Below are 22,459 nucleotides of genomic sequence, written 5' to 3' on the forward strand. Positions count from 1 at the left end.
GTCAGTTCTAAAGAGCAGTGAGGTCTCTTTGAGCCTCTTCTTTCTCCAGACTAAATAACCTGAGTTCCCTAGATCCTCCTTGTAGGACATGTTCTTTAAGCCCTTCACCAGCTTTTTTTCACTTCTCTGGACATGCTCCAGCACCTCAACGTCATTTTAGAACCAATGGGCTCAAAACTGAACATAGCACTTGAGATGTGTCCTCACCAATGCCCAGCACAGGGGGACAATCACTTACTTGGAACTGCTGGCCACACTATTGCTGACACAGGCCAGAATTCATTGTGCCCTCTTGGCCACCTGGGCACACTGCTGGCTCATTTCCAGCTGGTTGTCAACCAGCACCCTGCGGTCTCTTTCTGCTGAGCAGCCTCTCAAACCATCCTGCCCCCAAATGCATGGGGCTGTTGTGACCCAAGTGTAGTTGTTTGACAGCTCCAGGCTGGCCAAGGCCAGTTTTTCCACCCATCCCCTCTGCTATGTTTCTTCACCTGTTTGTGCCTGGCCATCTGCCAGCTCCTGTGTGAGGAGTGCCCTGGCTGAGGAAAACAAAAAAGGGTCATGTCAACTGGAGAGGAGTATGTGCTGCTTTGGGAACATGAAGACTGCTTAAATTAGAAGCATCAAGGACAGTCCTTGACTTGCTGTTTCTGCTGGAAGGCCAGTCTGGCGTCCCTGTGTCCTGCAGTTACGCCAGGAGGAGCAATTGGGTTTCAGCAGCCATTACGTTACATTAACCAAGATAAGTTTCATTTTGCTTCTGTAGTAACCTGAATGAGAAGTCGGAGGTGGATCTGGATGGAAAGCAGAGCATCTTTGTGTTAGACACAGAGCTTTCCTGGGCCTGCCTTCTGCCTCCTTGGCGTGGGTGTGTATATGCTTTGGGAGTGCAGATGTGAGGACATGGTCTTAGCAGGTCAGAAGAGCTAAGCAGGTCACCAAGGAGCTGCAGAGGTGCAGAGGAATGTTTCCCAAGCAGAGGGGTGTGCTGGGTGGCTGTGCAAGTGGAGCTTTACCTGCAACAGCAGTACATGACTGGCTGAGTGACATGGGCACTCCTGCACATTTGTCCTTGGGCACTGAACCAAGCTCATAAAGATGTTTGATTCAAGTTGCAAATGGAGTTTGAAGTGAGCCTAATCGGTCTCAGGGGCATCAGGACCCAGTGCTTTCCTCAAGAGATATTTTTGTCATGAGTATTCTCAGAGTGTATCAGGATGTCAGTCTGGCATGGTCAGGTATCCACATCTCTTGGGGCCCAAGGTGGGGATGGTGTCAGCTGTTGCCCTGAGGGGTGAGCAGGCGAGTTCCTGACTTCCCTGGAGCCACCATTCTGCTGCACAGTGACTGCAAAGAATTTGCAGGAGACACCTCCTAGGGAATATAGCCCAGAACCTCCTCTGCAGCTGGTGCTTCCTCCACCCTAGCCCCTTCTTGAATATCAATCATTTGGCCTGTCCAGAGACTCAAATTAACCCTTTCCCTGACCTTGTGCACTGCTAATTTTCACGTCCCTGACTGCTGGATTTCAACCGGGAACCTTCAGTGAGAAGGCAGTGCCGTTTATTTTTAATCTGTGGCACTGTGTGAACATTAATTAGGACTGATAATAAGGAACACAAACCTATTGGCACCCCTCTTGGTGGTATCATTGAGGAATGCTGGCATGGTGACAGCTCAGCTCTCAGGGTAAGAAGCATGCACTAGCCAGTGAACATGTTGAGAAAATAGGAAATGTCTCAGTGATTCCTAAATGTGTCCATCCCTGTGAGCAGAAGTTGCCATCTTGGCTGCTGTGTGCTGATGAAATGGGAACATTTGTTATTTATGGGCAAAATAAGGGCTGTTCTATTTGTGTTGTGGTAGTACAATGTTCTAAGTGTTTGGACAGCCCAAACACTGCTGGTGGCATGGTAACTAGAGGAGCAAAACTTGGATGGCTTGGGATGTAGACAGCCCATGCCGGTATATTTGTAACAGCAAGTTACCACCCAGAAAATACCCCTGTGGTTAAAAATGCTCAAGGGAGTGGATGTGTAGGCATTTCTGGAGGTAACCTGAGTCCTGGCAAGAACTTCTGAGAATCACTGAGAGCCTTTCCATTTATTTCAGTGGCTACTTTATGGAGTTATGAGAGTTCATTTTGTGGGTAAATGACTTTTCCATGAGGAAAGCAGCATCATCTAATCAGAACTCGAGATGTCCTGTGAGACCCTCCCAGGTCGTGGTGGCATTTCTGAGGCTGTTCCCCAGACTCTAGCTTAGAATTCTATCAGGAATACTGTCACATCTGGGATAGCCTGTGCTCTGTGATGGTCCGACCCTGCTCCAGCAGATCCAGAGAAGGAACAGAAGGATAAAATAGCCGGGTCTGACTGGGGCTGTCTGGGTAAGTGGAGACAGAAGGAACTTTGGTAATGATGCAGCTGCTCCCCTGGAATATGACAGGGTTTGCTAAAGAGGAGCCAACAGTTCAATTGCTTTACTATTCTCCTGACAATCAGGAAACCTCACAATATGGGAAGCTTCATCCTTTCCTGTGTAATTTAATGGTAAACTTGAATAATGAAACCCAAACCCCAAGTCCTACATAATGTAATTATATTAATAAATGCAGTTCATCCATTCCACATAATATCTCCCAGTGATAGAGGAGATTTCTCCCCTCCTTTTGCCTTTGTTTTATTTATTGAGTTGATCGTCCCCTCACACTGCATCAGGAGGAGTAAATAACCTCAGTTATTTGTCTTTGTTGCAAAAGAAACAATTACAGCCTTTACAGTCCCTCTTATGGATTGTCCCCAGTGCACTTCCACTTTCCCTGTCTTTCTCTTTCCCCTCCTGCCTTTGTGTCTCTATTTTGACAAAGAATGACCAGGAGCACATGTAAGGATCCAGACTGGGGATTGCTGCTGCTGAGGTGCCTAATAGGATTATAGGATTTTCAGCATTAATCCTTATCCTATTCTTTAGGCAGACTGACCTTTTGCTTAGATTTTTGCCTGTTCTTGCACAATTATTTGACTCTTCAGTGATTTCTTTACAGCTGCTGTTTTGTCCTTTTTCAAGGTGATTGTAATTGGTGTAGACCTCCAGCACAGAACAGTGTAAGAACTGTCAGGCTGTTGTGGTTATTTGTTTAGTGCTTCAAGTGAGCTTTTCCCAACTCCCTGATGCATGTCACCACTTCCTTGCCTCTCTCTATGCCCTGAGTGTGTGTGCTTGCTTTAGCCCAGACTACAGAATTATTCTGTAGCTTTAAATGTAGCAACTACTCTACATCAAGCTCTGGGAGGTTTGATGATGAGGATATCTGCTTCTGGAGGTAAAAGGGCCAAGGCTTTCCTGGGTACACAGCCCATTCAAGGAAACTTTGAAAGATGGAAATGGGTGGGGAGTGGGTTGACTCTGGTTTCCTAAGGAAATGAGACTTAAGTTGTCTGTTTTTCCACTGTTGCAAAACTTTTGGATCTGCAAAGTGATTGTGGCCAAAATAGATCAGTCAGAAAGGTCTCAAATATAAATTTCCTACATTATTCCTAAGAATTAGCTGCTGCATAGGACATTATTATTTTATAGCACTGTCTGCGAGGAGGTAAAAGCTGCATTGCTGAGTCCATAGGTAGGTCATTAATTTGTCTGGCCAGCACCAGACAGACAGACAGACAATGCCTGTAACACAGATGGAGTCACAGCACATCTGAGTCCCAGGTCAGCTGGCAGCAGTGGGAGGGAGCTGAGGGGCAGTCCTGTGATTTTTGGGCTGTGGGAAGAAAGCTGAAGATCCTGTGATCTGCTTCAGAGGACATCAGAAGTTTTGCAGAAGAAGAATATAGAGATGAGGAGGCCTGGGGAAATGATATGGTTGGAGTTGGGCTGCACTTGGGCTGCTGTCTCTCAAACTAGGGGCTGTCAGGAGGACTGCCAGGGAACAGCTTGTTTTGGAGGCAAGGGACTGATGTGCAATGGGGGAGCATGAGCACAGGAGCTCCAGGGTGTGGGAGAATACATGCAAGGAACAGCAGAGGAAGAGGGTGGTGGCACAGTCGTTGAAGGAGAGAAGGGACTGAGGTAGGAGGTGATAAAAGAGCAAACCAACAGTGGTTAGGAACAAAATTTTTCAGGCATGGAAAGCAAAGATAAGTTACTTCAGCTTGTTAGGCTGGGATTGGGGGTGACTGGGAAAGGGGGGAGAAGTTTATACACTGGTGCATCTTGATGGGGTTGAGACCACACAAAGGAGGTGGAAAGGAGACTTGGACAAGGAAAGACTTTATGGCTTTCAAGGGACAGAGGAGAGACAAAGGATCAGCCTCAGGTTTGTGTATAGCGTGCAGAAGGAGTGATTTGGCAACAGTCTGAGCATGGAGATGAAGGAAGGCAGGAATCAACAATAACTTTGATTACACAGGAAGCTTGGATGAGGGGGAAATGAGAATTATTGTCTTCAGCAGGGTACAGGAACTGAGAGAAGAGACGGAGGATTGATGTGTGTGTTTGAATTAAATCAATTGTGCTCAATTCTGATCCAAAGTCAAGTGAAGACAGTAACTTCGAGAGACTTTTTGGAATATTGCTATATGCAAATATTGTCTTAAAAACCCTGACTGCGCTTTACAAAAATGCCCAAACATTTTTTGTCTTCCATTTGAAGAGATGGTCCAGAGCTTAAGTGACTCCAAGCCACTTAGTAACCCACAGCAGTGAGAAGACTGGCTTCCAACATTCCTTAAAACAGTTTTCAGTCTGGTAAACCACAGCAGTAATAAATGCCCATATATGCACACAACACACTGCAAGGCAAATCAGTGAAACTCTCAATCTCCAGTTTAGGGAGATCACATCACCTTATTAACTGTCCATTGCTCTGCACATGCAAAATTATTCCAATTTCCTTCCCTCACAGTATTTTTTTTCCCAAGTATTTATTGTCTGCAACAAATTATTTTCTGGTATGCCTATAAACCATTTGCTTCTTCAGGATCCAGTGACTTTCTGTTACCAGCACAAACTGAGGAAATGAATATCAATCACTCAGTGATTATTTGCAGGAAATAAAAGTGTGAGATAGCAGCCAGCCTAGACCAAGAAGGAAGAACAGCATTGCAGTGCTTTTTATAAGGAGAGCCAAAAATATTTTTCATGTGCTCAGCTGTTATTTTCTGAATATTGTAGCTTTCTTCCTTTTGTGAGCTCTACCTTCTTTGGATTAGGTCCCACTACCACTGAACTTGGAGTATTTATTAGCCTCAGTGAGAACAGGATTAAGCCATCATCTGTGTGTTCATCCTTGTCTTAACCCATGTTGCTGTTTGGTGGAATACTGCAAGGGACAAAAACACTTTTGGTTTCCCAGAATCTTTCTGAGTGTTTGTGTCTGATCCTTGCAGATAGCACAGGCTTCTCTGAGTGAAATAGGTTCGGAGCTGACTGTTTCCAGCAAAGCTTTTTTGAAACCAGTGTGATGTCTCTGTAAAATGTTGAATCTCCTCACTCAGTAGCTGCTTTTCTGAAGTCTGCATTGTGCTTCAGGTTCTGCTAATCCATGCTACACTGAGCATGATGAATAGCAGGCAAATTGCCTTTGGTCACTGCTTTGGAAATCAAGATGTGTGCTGGCTCACCCCATTCTTTCATAAATACCTTCTTGAGCTCCGGGAAGTACGATGGTGCACCATATCCCAGAGTGTTAATTTTTAATGTCTTGTGCACGTAATGGACTTGACTGTAATTACGAGTCCCAAGGCACACAGTCACTGCTGGCAGGGCGGAAAAAGATGACTGCAGATCCGTGTGGCTCCACAATTAGGGATTGAAACATTGATCATTTTCATTCCCAGGAGCAGAGAAAACAGTTGTATGAATTTAAAGCAAAAGCTTCAATGGGAAGATGGGTAGTTGCAAGCCAGTAAACATTACCCTGCAATCTATTAAATTTAGACTTTGCAGCATCATCCTTCTGCATTGAATAAAACTGAAACCTGGGCAGGGCAAAGTGGTTTTGACAAGCCTATGCTTGCGTCCAGAATAATCCAAGTGAATAAGCGTGTAGGCAGTGATGCAGAGAGAACCTAGTATAAAAAATACTGCACATTTTTTTCTCAGTGGTGCTATTTTTAACTTACAGATCCTTGTTTCTTTCTTACATGAAATCTTGAAGCTGACAGCATCCCTTTCAGACTTGAAAATGAAAGGAAGCTGTCTGAAAGAACAGCAGAGCTGGGACTTTTAGGCCTGACCATGTTGGTGTACCTTGGTGGGCAGATTCCTCCTCCTCTCATGAGCCCAAATTGACTTTGCTGAACAGTGCAGGGTTCTTCCCTATACCAGGTTTAATGTAGGATAAGGTACCCAAATCCTTGCACCAGTAGACCTTGGATCCTGCTTCATCATCTGCCAGCTTTTCAGAGTACTGAACAGAGGAGGAAGAGATTTTAGACAAATAATTCTTTCTCTGAAAGCAATATTTCCATATTCCTGGTGTCACAGTATGTTTCAAGATCAGATTTTTAATTTCCTCTTGAAAGTGTGGTGGTGGCCTTTTTCGTTTGGTTTGATTGTTTTGTTTTGTGTGTTACTTGTAAGGTACAGCTTTGGAAACCATTGCAAAAAAAAACCCCAACGTCCTGAATCTCTTCTCTTCATTCAAGTCACTGGTAACAGATGCTCTGAATTCAGTGATGCAAAATCACTCCTGTACTGTACTGTATTTAGTGCACTCAAGCTTAAATCCCAACACTTTGCATCAGTGCAAAAACCACATTTAAAACACAGGGAGGAAAAAAAGTCTTTCTCTCTGACAGGAAATCAATTTAATCCATTTATTGTTTGTTTGTTTTTTCCAGGCTTATATTTGGCACACTTTACCCCGCATATTATTCTTACAAAGCCGTGAAATCAAAGGACATCAAAGAATATGTGAGTAATGAGGTTTGTGTCTGTGCTGGGGGGTTGTTTTCTAAGACTGCTCCTCACCACATTGGAAAGGTGTTGCCTGTATTCTGGGAAAGCTTATAAAGCAGTGCAAGGGGCAGACTGGCCTGAAGGTGGGCTGGTTGATTGCTAGGCATAAATGAGGCTTGGGTTTGTGCTTCTGGCTCCAGTGCAGAGTGGATGTGCTCCTTGACAAATGTCTGCTGTTCCTCTGGTGGTGAGATAAGCTGACTTAAAAGGTATTTGGCATCCAGAGCTTTGTGTGCTCTTCTTTGTTTCTGAAGAGCAGCATAAATCAAAGCCTTTTCAAAAAGCCTTGAAGCTTTAACCATTCATTCAAAACAAGGATAAGAGGAGGCAACTCGAAGTTCATGTGGCTGAATCCTCAGACAGAAACATCCTTCCTTGCAGAGCGACCTATTTACAGGCAGGTCTGGCAGCTGGGTGTGCTCTCTTTTTTCTTTTTGCTGAAAAATCTTCCCTGGGCCCTGGTTACCAAAGGCATATGGGGCCATCAGGGAAAGTGAAATGAAGGAGAATCATAAGCACTTGGAAGCTGTTGGGGTCCTGTAAGATTTGTATTGCCCTTCACAACCTGAGCTCTTTTAACTTCATTGAACCCAGCTCAGCCTCCAGATATCCAGAAGACTGACTCTTAAATCTTCTCAGGATCCCAGGAATAACAAGCCCATTTTCTCATCTGGATAACAGCACAGGTGTCTATCCCATTAAATCTTTAGTGGAAACTCAATCTGGGACTCACTGTGGCTGCTAAGAGTTTTGTCTATAATTTTCCTCCTTTAGGAAATGTTTTTGGGCATTTTGAGAATTGTGTTATAGAACACAGCAGATACTTAAGGCAAAATGTCTCTGCAGCCCTTACACAGGTGTGCTTCTCAGGGCTGCTTTGCTTGAAAATGCTGAAGATGTGCACAGGCATCTCCAAGCAGTGTCTGCCACTGATACTTAACATTTCCATAGTCCCTTTCTGGAAGGTATTTTGTTGAAGGGTCCAATTTCTGTTGGAAATTCAATTGTAAAACAGGAACTCACATCAAGTGAGGAACTCACATCAACTCACAAGACACTTGTGGTTGTGACGCAAATATGAGAACAACTGATCTCGTCTGCCCTTACAATTGATTTCAGTTTAACATTGCAGTTGTGGCAATGTATCCATTAAGGCTTGATTAAAAAAAAAATAAAAATTAAGTAATAATTTAAAATGACATGGGAGGAACCTTCACTTATTAATCAAAACTTTTATCAATCTAATGTAATTTTATTCTGCTTGGTAATAGTAATTTTGATGAATGTTTTAGGCTGATCCAAGCCCATCCACACCAGGTCTTGGTTTGTGTTTAAAAGTTTTGCTGGCAGTAATGTCTAACTGAGAGAGCCATGTTGGCACTGAGGCTCTGAGGAGTCACAGTTACATAAAAAGTCTGTCAGAAGCTGCTCTGGGAAGATGATGCTCTCAGGCATTTGGCAGTGCCATTATTTCTGTAATGCTACATATAAATATAAATATGTACATTAATATAAATCCCAGGAGAGCAGCTACGTAGCAGAGTGACAGGTGCTCGGGGAATAATTCCAGTACCTACAGGGAAATGGAGATTATCAGTACTGCCCCCACTGTATCAGGGAGAAGATGGGGATATCATTTCCAAGCTGGTGAGATCCAGATTTATTGGTGCCTCCATCTTCCATTCCCCAGAGCAGCACCTGGTGTAGGTATCCCTCTTGTACTGTCTTCCCTCCAACCTTTCCTTAGTCTATTGCAATTGTACCACCCTTAGCTAACATGGCCCAATTCTCTAATTCTTTGATTTTCATGGGTTTTGCTTCCTTAAGCTTTCTAACATTCCAGCAAAGCTGCTTAGGGACCTCCCTTTTCAAATGCACCTAATTAAACAACAGTTGCCAGTTAAATTAACAACTTTCGTCTCACCACCTTTTTCCATCCTAAGAAGAACCAGTACTAGATACTTCAGAGTAATTGATAGTTTAGATGCCATTTAGTGTTCAGTGAAAAAAATTCCCAAATTCCTGAATTACTTGAAGTACTACAGTTTATCTGACCAAGTCACCATCCCCAAAGGCTCTCTTGCTGGTTCCCAAAGGGAAACATCATCCATGACAGTGGAGTTTCTCTAGTTGAACAGAGACATCACAGCACATGCTCTCACTACCAGTGTGAGGTAAAACAGTCCGCTCTAAGCCCCAGGGAAGGGATTTAAACTATTGCCCTTTCCTTTGTCACTCCATGGGGTGTGGGTGGGAGCAGTCACAACCACTCCAGAGCTGCCCAGTGAGGCAGTAAATTGTGGTGAGTTGATCTTGCTCCTGAACCCTGGGTGACAGGATAGGCAGTTACCTTTTTGCCTTTTCCTGGCTGTAGGTATTATGTAAGTAATTGCATCTTAACTGGAGTTCGGCCAACAACTTTATTTTAACATTTGCTATTAACATGAGCCAAGTGAGATTTTTAAAGCCCTGTGATAGAGCTGTCACGTTCTACTGGCCAGTGGAGTTTCTGCAAGGACAGAGGCTGCTCTTCTTTTCCTAAGACCAGTCCTAAAGGCCGCTGTCACCTTCCCAAGGACCGTGTTAATCTGACACATGTTAAGTGGGGCAAACTGGCACCTTCAAGTCTACAGTAATTGCTAAATACACAATGGAGAGGGTGAGGGGGTAAGAATTTATTTTCCCATGAGAGTTATTCTGTGCACTTGTGCCTGTAAGAGATAGTTTGAGACTGTTTTTGTTTACCAGGTCAAGTGGATGATGTACTGGATCATATTCGCGCTCTTCACGACAGCAGAGACATTCACGGATATCTTTCTTTGCTGGTAAGCACCAGAGGGGAGAGACTCTTTGGCATGAGATGAAAAGAAAATAGAAATATTTACAAGGGGGAAAAAGGCACACGAATGTGCACTGACTCCTGTGCACAGGTTCAGCAGCTTCAAGTGCATAGAGGGTTTTTGTCTGCAGGAGACATGCTTCCTTTCTCAGTGCTGTCACAGGAAAAACAAGAAAGTGGAAAGGCTCAGTGATATCTCATTAGTGGGAAATCATTACTGGAGTCTCAGGCCCTGCCTGTCAGGCACAGCTGACTGCCCAGTTGGATGCTTTCAGTGGTCATCACATAAAAAACAGTTGATTTAGCTACAGGCAGAGTTTTAGACTTGCCTGGCTGTATCCTACAGTAAATACACAGGCTGTGAATCAGGTACAAGCAGCCCTGCAGCACAAGACTATGTAGGTTGCTGTGTGGGCGGTTGTTCCTGGGATGTTTTGCCAGACATATTCCTGGTTAGGCTGGGTTTCTGGTTTTATGGAGGACAATGACAGTCGGCACTGATGTGGCTCTCTGGTGCCAGTGGAAGGATTCCTGGTGACCTTTGCCAGAATGAGAGCACATAAATTCCCAATTATCAGATTCAGTTCCTTATGGATGCTCAGGTTTGGAAGTGTTTGCTGCTTGCTTGCCCTTTATAGTAAGGCCTTCCTACCAGAAACCAGTGAGATCAGTAGACTTTAGGATGAAAATATAGCTGTAGTACATGGCCCTTACATCCTGTTCCTGCACAGCATTGCATGGCCTTGAGTGAGTCCTTCTGATGAAGGAAATCGGGAGAACTTGGCAGCATGTCAGATCCATTGAAAAGGAGATAAAACCATTATTGTCTGTCTAATTTGCATGCAGATCTACCTCTGCTGTGTTCATCTGGAGCTTTGTTATTTTTTGGAGAATGAATTATGTGGGTCTATCAGGAGAATTGGCAGAGGGCTCATCCAGCCTGTGAAATCAAGTGTGCTGTAGAGATCCCCAGTGAGTGGGAGATCAGCCTGGCACATCTATGCTCAGAGTGTCAGACCTGGGTGCTGGCTGGCTCAGTGACAGCCCTGTGTGGCACAGCAGGAGCCTGTCTGGGTCCACAGCCATCACAGGTCTGTGCACTGCTCGTGCTTGCAAAGGGTGACAATCAATCATTCATCACACTGCTGCCAGTAACATGCTGATGATGCTGGGTGGCCAGTCTTGAGCTCTGGGCTTTGTCCTCCAGAAAAGAGCCTGGATAATTTAATCTCAGGGTATCCCTAGCTGCTTGTTACAGCCAAAGCATGTCCTGCTGGTTCATGTCCTCCATATTTTGCAGCCCTACCTGAAAGTCAGTGTGAATCTGCACCTTTATGTTGCTTGGACAACAAAGGTTCTTGTATCTCAGCTTTTTCAGAGGCAAAGGTTCTTTGCCTCTCAGCTTAAAAGCTGAGAGGCAAAGAGATGGAAAGTGCATAAATATATCAATGAAATACTGGTTTGCTGGTTTGGTATTTGCTTTCTCACAATTACTGGGGATACTGTGAAGGCAACACCTGTGATCTTTGCATATAGAAAGCTTCTCTTACCGCCCATCAGAATCTCTTCCAGGCCATTAAATAATGGTCCTGATAACCAAATAAAGATTCACCCACATGTGTCATTGAGATGTGTTCAAAACTGAGTCAATATGCTTTAATCTTTAGATTTTTTGGTAAGCAAAAGCTGCCTTGAGCTGAGCTGGGAAATCCCTAACTGTGCTGAGCATCTCTAATTAAGGGCAGAGGTTAAATTGGGAGCAGACAGTAACCCTCTTTTTCTCCTAGGTTTCCATTCTACTATGAACTCAAAATAGCTTTTGTAGCTTGGCTGCTGTCTCCATACACAAAAGGCTCCAGCCTTCTGTACAGAAAATTTGTCCATCCAACGTTGTCTTCAAAAGAAAAGGTAATCACAGGTGCCTGGATCCTCTCTGAGTGGAACAGAACTATGGTGTGTTTAGTCCAGTCCTTGTATCATTCATTTTTATGGAAGGATTTGGAGCTGCTGATTCTCTTCCTCTATCATTTGATCCCCTCTTTTGGGTTGGTGTTTTTGTTCTTTGTGTTTGTTGTGTTTTTAAATACTGGCATCTGTTCAGTGCACTCACAGTTATTAACTCATCTTTGTGCAGTTGAGAAGTTGGGAGGGAGTTGGATAAAAATACCTCCTGAGCTGCTTTGCATGTACTGGGCAATTATAACTGGAGTACTCTGTTGTGGCTGCATATAACAAATAGAGAAACTTGGTCTGGCAGCCAGGACTCCTCAACTTTGTTCCCAGCTCTGTCTAAAACATTGTACAGAAATGATACAAACAGCCCAGGCAGTCTAAAATGAGCTTAGCAGCTGTGAGCTGCCTGGCTGTGTAGTGTGGTGAAAAAAGGCATGTAGCATGTTGAGGTCCTAGGTTTAAAAAATGTCTTGCTCAAATTAAAGATGCTAATTTTGGGAGGGGGATATTACAGCTTGGATCATTTGCCTGCCTGGAAGATTACTGTGCTGTGAATGGGACACTATCAGGCAGATCAATTTGGCTCCTGTGAATAAATGGACCAAGAACAGCTATTGTCACATACCAACAAGAAAACTGCAGAGTGACTGTTTCCTGCAATGGCAACTTGGAAATGAAAGCTCTCTGTTTAGCCACAGGCAGTGAAAGAGCAGTTGGATCTCAGTCTTGTCCAAGAAGGACAGTGGGAATCAGTCCCCTGTCTCTGCTTCCCTTTTCTCGTGCTTCTCCCAAGCAGGGCTCATGCATTTTGAGTTGACAGCTCTTACCTACAGGGAATAAGGAGAGCAGCCAGCAACTCCTCACAGCCTCCAGTCCCTACTAACCCAGCACATGCACCAGCTGAGTACTAGAAGTCATTGCTATCATTATCATCCAGACCCCAGTGTCCTGAGGGAAGGAACCTCCCTAACTGTTTCACTGTATATTGAGCAGCATCAAAGTCCAGAAGCTCTGGGCCTACCAATTCCATGGGCATCATCTGAGGCTGGACACCACTGTGATGTGCAGATATCCCAGATATTTCTGAGGCCACCTGTCCTGGACACAGGGCAATGCAGCTTCAGCTGCCCAGTGTCATCATATGATTATTTTTAACTGTGAGGCAATCACATTTGTCTTTGGAGTGCATACTTTGCAAATGTCTATCAATCCATGTCGTTCAGGCAGATTTCTCTTGCTTCTAGGACCCCAACTTTGGGTCCAAATCTTCCATTTGTAGAATAAAGAGTTCCCAAACCCTGCAATGGGAGTTACTGCCCCCCAGCAAATTTTCCTCTTTGCAAATATTGGCTGTGAATTTTTTTCCAGCCACAGTGGAGGAAATAGGAGACATCCACTTCCATAAAGTATGACCTGACTCTGACAAGAGTTTGAGGCTGGAAGCACAAGCCTGGACCTGTCCTTCTTGTGCTTTTTTAATTGTTTGTTTTGTTTTGTGCTCTGACAGGAGATTGATGACTGCCTCATCCAGGCGAAAGACCGGAGCTACGATGCCCTCGTGCACTTTGGGAAGCGGGGGCTGAACGTTGCAGCCACGGCAGCCGTCATGGCAGCTTCAAAGGTAAAGGTGCAGGTCAGGATGGTGACTCATTAACATCTTATCTGCATCCAGTGCCAGCAGCAGCCACAGTGTGGAGAGGGAGAGATGGTGGGGGTAGGGATTCTCTCATTGTTTTGTATAGTGACCTATAATTTTGTGTAGTGACAGGAGAGAAGATGAAGTTCATGAAGGCTGGAAGTTCTTCTGCAAGGCATACACATACCATAACTGGTATATAACTCTCTGTAGAGATGTCATATGAGAGTGAATGGGAAGTGCCATTACTTGCCTTTGGAGGATGAGCAGATATTGGATGAGGGGATCTCATCTGAAGGGGTGTATCCTGTATTCTCTTCCTGGCTTCCAGCCAAACCCAGGAAATAACTGTTATCTGTTGTTCCTTTTCTTGCATAAAAGCTGCAAGGACATGATAACTGCATTTTGGGGTCCTGCCCTCTGTCCATGGGCTATCATGGCTTAGAGTCTATGTGCACAGTGTGTTTTAGAGATGAGACTTGGCTACTGCAAATAGCAGTTGCAAAAGGATAGTTAGCAGCACATGGACAAGGAGGGTACTGGTAGTAGGAACAACATGAGAATGGGAGTTGAAGTTGTTATTTTCCTCTGGCAAGTGCTTTTCCTGTGACCTCAGGCACATTAGTATGTCTTGGCCTTACTTCCTGCAAAAATGCATAATGCATCCTTGGGAGGCCAAATACCATAAAATCTATAAAGCCTGTTGAATGCAAGGTATTACAGAAGGGAGGAGCCCAAATCGTGTGCCATGCTCATGGGATCACAAAGATATGCTAAACCCAAAAATCGCCTCTGTTTTCCCTGCCTAGCATTGTGAGACTATGTTGTCAGGCCTGTCTTCACCTGAACATTTCTTCTTCATCAGGGAGACTTTTCTAATACAGGGACTGTGAAATAAACCAAATCTGGACTGAAACCTGGGATAAATGTGCAGCTAGGGCAGTGCTGTGTATCGTATGCCCAATGAAATGATATTTTTGTGATGCCTCCAGGACTCTTAACACTTTTGCTGCTGCCATGTAAGCCTGAAGAAGTCCCACTGGGGACATAAATAGGCTCTAGGAATGCCAGTTTTGCAGCACTGCCTTTGCTCTGATCCCCTTCCTACAAGGTACTGCAGACTGTCTGTGCTAGAGCTGTTTTTAGGACACAGTGAGAAACTATGTGTGAATCCCAGAGGGATTCTGGCTCCTGTCTAGGTAGCTCCTGAATATGAGAAGCTCAACAGTAACCCAAACCCACAGTGACAACCTGTTCCTCCATCAGGACTGCAACAGTGTCTGCATTAGCTGTTCAACTGGAATGAACAGTCAGCACCACAGTTTTCCTTCCCACTGTTCCACGTTTCTGGGGTTTTTCTTAAGAATCTCTCTGCCTTGAAATGTGGCTCTAGTGGCAATGCAGAAAAGAAGAAGAGTCTCCATGGCACAAGGAAGCTGTTGTTTTTCACAGTTGATGAAACTCCCCATTCAGTGGTGGAAGAAAACAACTCTGTGACTCCTGTGGTATTACTGTACTGCATGTTTGCCAACACAACTTGAAAGAAAACTGTTAAGATATTGCAACCTGTAAATGGGCCAGAAGAGTCCTTCCTGCTCACTACTTTGGGGCGGGGAAAATGATTTGTTAATAAGATTGAGAGGTTGTTATTGAATAGATTGATTGATTTTTACAACAAAGCAAGGGCTGTTCAAAAGATTCCTTCAGCCTTGACATTTGAATTACTCTGAATGTATGAGGAAAAAATAGGACCCCTGGCTTCCTTCACTACTTTGGCTTGTGGCCTCCAGCAAGTTGCTTGTTTCTGTGTGCCTCAGGGTGCAGATCCAACAGAGGGTGTGAGCCAATCTGACAGCTTTCCTCCAAAGTGGGGTAGTGCTGCAGCTCCCAGTGTGCACCAGCATTCTGGACCTCCTCAGGTTATCTCTAATCTATCAGAAATAATCCTGAAAGAAAAATAAAGGGATATGTTCTTTTGACCCTACAAACACATCTCAAGTGCCTGAGCCGCATAAGGAAAGGGATTGAACTGCATTGTGAGGAGCATGGCCAGAGGAAAGGAAAACAAGATCATCCTTTCCTGGTCTTGGGAAGCAGATTAACTGTGCTGTTCATGGAACTACACTCCAATCTGATCCCAGTGTGAAATCCAGGAATGGTTAAAGCAGCTTCTGTCCCTTGCCCTTCTGAGGTGGAATGTGCTGCTGCTCTGGCAGGGAGAGCTGCCTGGAGTGAACTACAGCCTGATGCAGAAGTGCTGAGCTGGGGTACCTCAGGTACTCAGGATGTGACTTGGGAGGGTGTGGAGGTGTCTCCACGTAGCTGTCCCTGCTGCTGTGGAGGGATTTTTTTCCCAGAGAGGAGTGATACCACAGGCAGGGGTGGGAACTGTTTCTGTTGCCCTGGTTTTCAGCTGCTGTCAACTACATGTCAACGCCCTTACTTGCTCACTTGAGAAGGTATGACTGAGCCAGATTATCCTGCGTGAGAGAGGTTTAAATGACTAATTATCTGGAAAACACTTTGAGCAGACAGATGCCAGACCAGACTGCAGTGCTGTCCCTAGGGAGAAGTTTCTAGGGAAGGAGAAAAGAGAATACTATTTCTAAGGCTTATCATGGCTTTCCCAATGCCAAGATTTAAGGGTATCCAGCTAGTCTGTGATAAGTGTTGAGTGTAGATGGGAAAGTGAGCAGTTCATTTGGTTTCAGCCTTTAAAGGACTGTGTTAAAATTGGAATCTATAGAGATGATGATTTATTCAGAAGCACTGAGATCCTGCAGCTTCTGTGGAAAACATGAGTTTTACCAGCAAGTGAATGTGAGGATTATTTACTGCTTCACTTGGATTACTGGGTGAGGAAAAGATGCTTTTGTATGCAGAAATGAACCCTCAGACTTTGCAAATCAACTTCATTGTAGTGGCAATACACAGTGAGCTGCTGGGCTGAAAAGGGACTCTGTACAGACCTGTTTTCAGTAAATTAGCTGAAAATTAAAGGCTCCTATACCTGGAGAACATGTCTCATGCTGTGCTTAGCCCTGTCCTCTCCTTTCTGTCTGAGCTGTGATCCATCATGGTCTTTTGTCTTTCATGGTAAAATCTTTGAGCAAGAACTATATTTTAATTCTTTTCATCCATTATATATTTAATCCATTATTTTGTTCATAATATTTTTTAATGCATCCTGTTCATCCATCATCTTTTTATTTGTGCATCATAATGAGTCTGGCTCACTGATTACCATTTGTGTGTGATAGGCTGCTACTTATATATTTACTGCAGGCTAAGATGCTGCAAACTGTGCAAAGCCACACCTTCCTTATCTCTGATCCCCTGTCCCTTTCCCTTTTCTGTTTTAAATATCCTATGGTTTCAGTTTGCCAATTGCAGGCTTGTCCTTCCCCCTCCTCCTGCTCCCTGCCCCTGCTCTGTTTTGTTTTGAAGCCACAGTTGTGCTAATGCTGGCACAAACCTGTGCCAGTTCATTTTACAGGCTGAGGAGCTGTCAGAGTCCCAAGCACTGCTCAGCTGGCTCACTTGGGTGTTCTCTCTCTCTCTCCAGAGAGTCTATTTTTGATGCTCACTAGGCAAACAGTATGTTGCATATCTGGTTTATTACCTCTACTGGGTGTTCAAGACAGATCTTTTCTCTGCCCTCAGCAGCTCACATCCCCACCAAGGAGCATAATCTCATTTGAGGCTCTAATCCTGCCCTCATCACTTGGTGATTCTGTCACATGTGGTGGCTTCAAGTGGGTCAGTCCTAAGTAGTAAGATTAAATGACCAAGCAGTAAATCCTGCTGCTCTTTGTGTGTTTTCAATTAGTTACAACTAATTCAGCCATTTCCATTCCTGAAGAGCCCTGGGCACTGACCACCACCATCTTTCCAGCTCACCTTGATGGAGAGAAAAGTGGAGAAGGAGCTTGCTTTTGGGTCACAGCAGAAGGGAGCAGCTGCAGCAGGGCAGTTACAGCCCCAGTCATGGCCTTGGCCAGGCAATGCATCCATCAGATGGATCCTGGGCATAAATGGGCTTTTCATTGCCACCAGTCAGGTTTCAGTGTAAGCAGCTGGGACACACATGGCTGCAGCAAGGAGAGGCTCCAGAGGCTTGGAAGCAGCACCAGCCTTCTCCAGCACACCTGTATGTACTTCCTTGCTTTTCACCACACTCCCAGCAGTATCCTCCACCTCTCGCCCTGAGCCTCCTACCACCTGCTGCTTTGCCATGCCCCCAGTCCCCAGCTCTTCTACCCCTGCTTGCTTTCCCAGAAGCCTGCCCAGACCTGCCATTGCCTCCTGTTTTTCTACAACCCACACATCACCAGTTTTACACTCTCCCCCAGCTCTTTCTCTTTCAAGCTCCTGGGTTTCCCAGATCCTGTTTGGATGTAACCTTATTCCCCACCCTGAACAATTCTGCCAAACAGACCCACATCTCTCCCCACCTGAAAACAAATCCTGCTCCCAACCACTTAACCATCCACAAGCTGCAGCCTCAACTCTTCTTTTCAGAGGAGATTTGGAGAAAACATCCCACTGCCAACAGATCAGTGTACTCCAGAGGTTTCTGATAATGCACCTTCCCCTGCCTTTCTCCTGCCCTTCTGTAGGTAAGGTGTCAGAGCAGCTGGTGCTGTGGCCCATTGCGTGCCTGCTTTTACGCAGGGGAGTGGGGCACAGTGTGGTGCTGGCAGTGGGCACAGAGCCTTGGCAGGAGAATTTAAATGAGGTGGAGGGAGCAGGCACACATGACTGGTGTCAGTGAAAAGCCCATTTGTGCCTAATAAGTCTGAGAAACAGTCCAAGAGCCTTTCATGGGTGGGGAAATGTGGCTCACCATCCTGCCGGAGCCGGCAGTCACCGCGTGCATCGTTAAAAGGAGCAGGCATGCAGACAGGCAGAAGAGTTTCAGGATGTGCATCCACCTGCTTAACTAATGCTCAGGAGTTCTTAACTGCAGCCTCAGCAGCTCTCAAACCACCTGTCTGGGCTGGCATTTCTATTCTATTCGTTTCTATTTCCACCTTTGGGCTCACCTTCCCCTGGAGGGTTATAGCTTCATTACATTAGGGTGCCTTAGCCCAAGAAATTTATCAGGAAGCTTTTCAGTACATCTGCTGGGTTTTAAACTAGGACACTGGGAGGGAAATACCAGTGATGATTTGGGTTTTATCCTCTTTTATTTCATTTCTAGTATCCAGCTGCTGTAGCCAGTGCAATTTCCCAAAAATCAGTATTTAGATCCCTAATTTACCATGCATTTTTGACCTATTTACTGTGGAAACTGGGAGAAAAATACTTGTGTGAGAGAGATATGCTGCCTTTTGTGACATAGCAGTGGAGAACTGTACTGCTACTTGAACTGGGAGAGGGAAGCAGGGGTGGGGAGCATCCTTTCCCTTAAGATGCTTGAAAAAGCCTCTTTGTAATGATTAGATCCCACTGCTCAGAGGAAGAGTGCTCCTGTGCTGAGCAAACATATGGGAGCACAGTTCTGACCAATCTGCTTAGCATCATATCTGTGATGGCCACATCATGTGCCCTCATCAGCAACATGGCCTAGAGCTGCAGAGGTCAGGAGGGATTTAGAGTTCACAGTTCGAGAAGCCCTTGGGAACACTTTACTGCTATCTCAGAGGGGCTGAGCTTGTCGCTTTTGAAAGTAGCTTCTTTTAAAAGATCCCCATTTGGGATCCAAAATCAAAGATCTTGGAGCTATTTTATGCCAATAAAGAGGAACAACAAATGGCTTTCTTAAAACATATGGTATCATGCCACTGATTACAGTACTTTATATTCTTGTCACATGTGACACATCTTTTATTCAGAAGTCTTTATGAATCTGTTTTTCACAAATCTATAGAATCCCAATGCTGTTTGAGTTACAATCCAGGTAACTTTTTCCAGTTTTTCTTTCATGCTGGCTGTTTGGTTGGTGTCTCCAACAAGCAAACAACACTCACTGAATGCACAGGGCAGCAGAACCAAAAAATAAATTTATACAGAGGGACTAGTGTGGGAGAAACAATAACAAAGAGTTCCCCAGAGAGGAAATTAACTGCACAAACAAAAAGGGTGGATGAAATTACATTTCCACCATCAACATTAACGTCAGCTGGTTTCCCTTTGAGTCTTTATTACTGTCTGACATTTCCAAACAGGTAGCTCTTCCGGACTAGGCATGGCACGCAGGCCCTGGCCATAAATAAGGATATTGTTTGTAGGATATTTGTGTTCATATAGTGGCAGAAGCCATTTTCTCCTTCACTCATGCCTGTGCTCAGACCATAAAGCTGATGGTTTTGCTCAGGGCCTGCCTGCAGCCAGACATGAGGAAGCTTCTGTGTGCAAACTCCTGCTCGCTGCTGTGAGCAATTCCCCACTGTCACCCTACTGCTCAGAAGAACTGTCCATCATCAGGACTGAAATGACTGCCACGTGTCCCTCACATAGTCCTGGGCCTAAATTACTCATTAGGCCTGACACTGGGGATTTCTCCAGTGGGAAGCATCAATCAAGTGCAAGGAGTGGAGCCCATTGTGTTTATAATTTGCTTTAAAAGCACGTGTTAGGTGACACCTTGTCAGCTGGGGTTATGGAATGGTTTCCTCCATCTCTCTGGGGAAGCTGAGGAAGGGAGAACCTATGTTCAGAGGTCTAGTCCACAGGTGGGTGTCCCTGCTTTTTATGTGTACGTGAGTCCCTGCACATAGTGCCCACTGTCATACTCGTGTCTCACCTCAATTACTTATGCTTCAAATAGATCTTATTCTCAAAGCTTTTATGTGTGTTGCCACAATGGCTCTCTTTTTTCCCTTTGCTAGGTCTCTCAGCTACTTCATTTACACTTGTATTTGGACCAGAAAAAAGGGCAGGTAATCTGCTGAGTGCTTTTACTAACCCCTAACTGATGTCTGCTCCCTGTTAGACTAGTTGTTAGACTAGCTGTTAGACTAGTTGTTTGGACTGTTTTCAACTGACATTGGTCTGAGGCCAAATGCTGTCTGCTCTGCTTCCAGTGGGTAGACCCTGCGTGCTGAGCTTTAAAAGCCTGTCCTTGATCTCATTAGCAAATTGCCTTCCAAGTCCTCTGCTGGCAGTCGAAGAGACTCCAGCTCCAGGCAGGGAGCTTTGTACATGGAACACTCATTTAACTGGGCTGATTGCTGCTTCATTGGCCAAGCTGCTGTGTTTGCTGCTGTGCTCTCACTAATGGATGCAGGGAGCCTCTCTCCTTCTGCTGTGATCCCTGTGAGGATGGTTGGGGTTGCAGTGGAGCTTTTGAAGGATCTCTGACAGGTGTGGTTGGAGCAGTCCTGCTGACACCGAAGCCACAGCTGACATCCTGGGAATGTGCACTACACCCTGTAGGGGACACTGGCAGGATGGAGGCTGCAACGTGCATGCAGTCATCTGTGGAGGAGAACTACTAACCACAGTTACAGCAAAAAGAGAGGAGAACATTAACAGATTGACTATTGTGCTGGCAGTGTGCTGAGTGTGACTTAGTGTTCCCTTGCTTGTCCATTAACTGCTGATCCTAAGAGGCAAAAGGCCAGGAGGTGCCATCCTGCATTAACACTGATTGTATTAAAAGCTTCTCTTTTGTGACGTGGCAGTTTTGGGTTCCTGATTTTTCATGCTGTGTCATGGTTTACACAGCTGCAAAATGGAATTTTTAGATATTAAGTGTTTTGAAGCCTAAATAATGTTTACAGATTTCTTTCATATTTTCAGACTAAAGGAATGATGAAATCTATAACTGTTATTTGTTTATATTTAGATCATATTCAATGGGACTGTTACATAAATTTCAGGTTTTTAAATTATGTGCTTAATTTTATTTACTTTAGTTTTTGCTACCTACGTACATGAAGTATTTATAATAAATAATTCTATTGAATGTAAACCCAGTTTTTCCCAGACTCCTGAAAAGTTTTAGTTCAAATGGGAATGCAGAGGCTGATTATAAAATGGTAAAAGAAATTAAGACAGTTCCAGCTCTTTCTGATTAAGTGCCTTTTACAGTGCTTGTCACAATGCAGATGTCAGTTTTTTGAAAGTGCTTCTGATCCTTCTAGACAAATAGTGGTTGCATCAGTGTTTGTGCTCTGGACCCCAGAGAGGTTGATGTTTGTTTCTGGAGATGATGATGGTGATGTCTGCAACGTGAAGAGGAAGACAGTGTACAGGTTGCTGGCTCTGGAAGTTCAGTGTTTTAATACTGTTTTGTCATACTCTTTAAGGCAAAAAGGACAGAATGTGCTAGATGTGGGTGTGGAAGGAGTGTCTATAATACAGCTGTCATTTTGACCAAATCAGGCAGATATACTTAAATTAGTTTTAGATTAATTACTATGCCACGTGGATGTGAGCTTTAACTTAGAATCACAAATGAGCTTCTGCAGCTTGTCTTGATGGCCAATGCCCTCATACCGTTGGTGCAGTCATTAATCTAAATAAGGTTGACACCAATTGATAGCAGTGACTGGGAAGTGATATTACCATGTCTGTTTTAGTATTTGTCTTTTATTCTGTTCAGTAGCACTGAGCCCTGGCCCTTCCCTGTAAAAAGAGAACTTGTGAGGTTGGTAGATCCTCGGGGAAGAAGAGGCAAAGGAAGCCTGAAGAGCTCCACTTTCAGTTTGTGCTGTACCTTTACCTATGGGCAAGATCAGATGAATGTGGGGACAGATGCACCATAGTGATCAGGGAACAGAGAGACATCTGTCCTACCTGTGTCCCCCAAAACCTCGCTGTCTGGCAAACTCATTGTCTGTAAAATCAGAAATGCCATGCCCACAGATATGGTCCATGTCTTAAGAGAAGCTGAATGAGAAATTTAGTCCAGGCAGGGTGTCTTGTGCCCAGGGAAAATAAGGCTCAGTTTTCCATCACCATTTTATGCTTGTGTCCTCTAAAGTCCCAAAACCACAAGTCCCACACTGCCAGCACAATCCTCCTGACAATTGTTGGTGTTCAGTGAGGAGGAGAGAGAGGTGGTGTCATCCTTAGTCCCACAGCCCTCCCAGTCACAATTTTCAGAAGGCTGTGTAATA

At 44.6% G+C, this 22,459-nt stretch overlaps 1 protein-coding gene across 12 annotated transcripts in view; it reads left to right on the forward strand.

Moving 5' to 3' along the window:
- The window catches only part of REEP1 (receptor accessory protein 1), a 64,139-nt gene that overhangs the window by 20,109 nt on the left and 21,571 nt on the right, over positions 1-22,459 (forward strand). For 3 of the 12 annotated variants that reach the window (XM_086891409.1, XM_023925692.2, XM_086891405.1), the window contains exons 2-6: positions 6,846-6,918; positions 9,712-9,788; positions 11,590-11,710; positions 13,263-13,376; positions 20,225-20,275. In XM_086891409.1, coding sequence (XP_086747535.1) covers positions 6,846-6,918; positions 9,712-9,788; positions 11,590-11,710; positions 13,263-13,376; positions 20,225-20,275 — 436 coding nt within the window. Of the gene's footprint in view, positions 1-6,845; positions 6,931-9,711; positions 9,789-11,589; positions 11,711-13,262; positions 13,389-20,224; positions 20,276-22,459 lie in introns of all 12 variants that reach the window. The other 9 variants (XM_086891404.1, XM_023925691.2, XM_086891407.1 and 6 more) reach the window with 5 other exon arrangements.

This window comes from Cyanistes caeruleus, chromosome 5 (genome assembly GCF_971803275.1).
Source record: "Cyanistes caeruleus chromosome 5, bCyaCae1.hap1.1, whole genome shotgun sequence".
Classification (NCBI taxonomy): Eukaryota; Metazoa; Chordata; class Aves; order Passeriformes; family Paridae; genus Cyanistes; species Cyanistes caeruleus.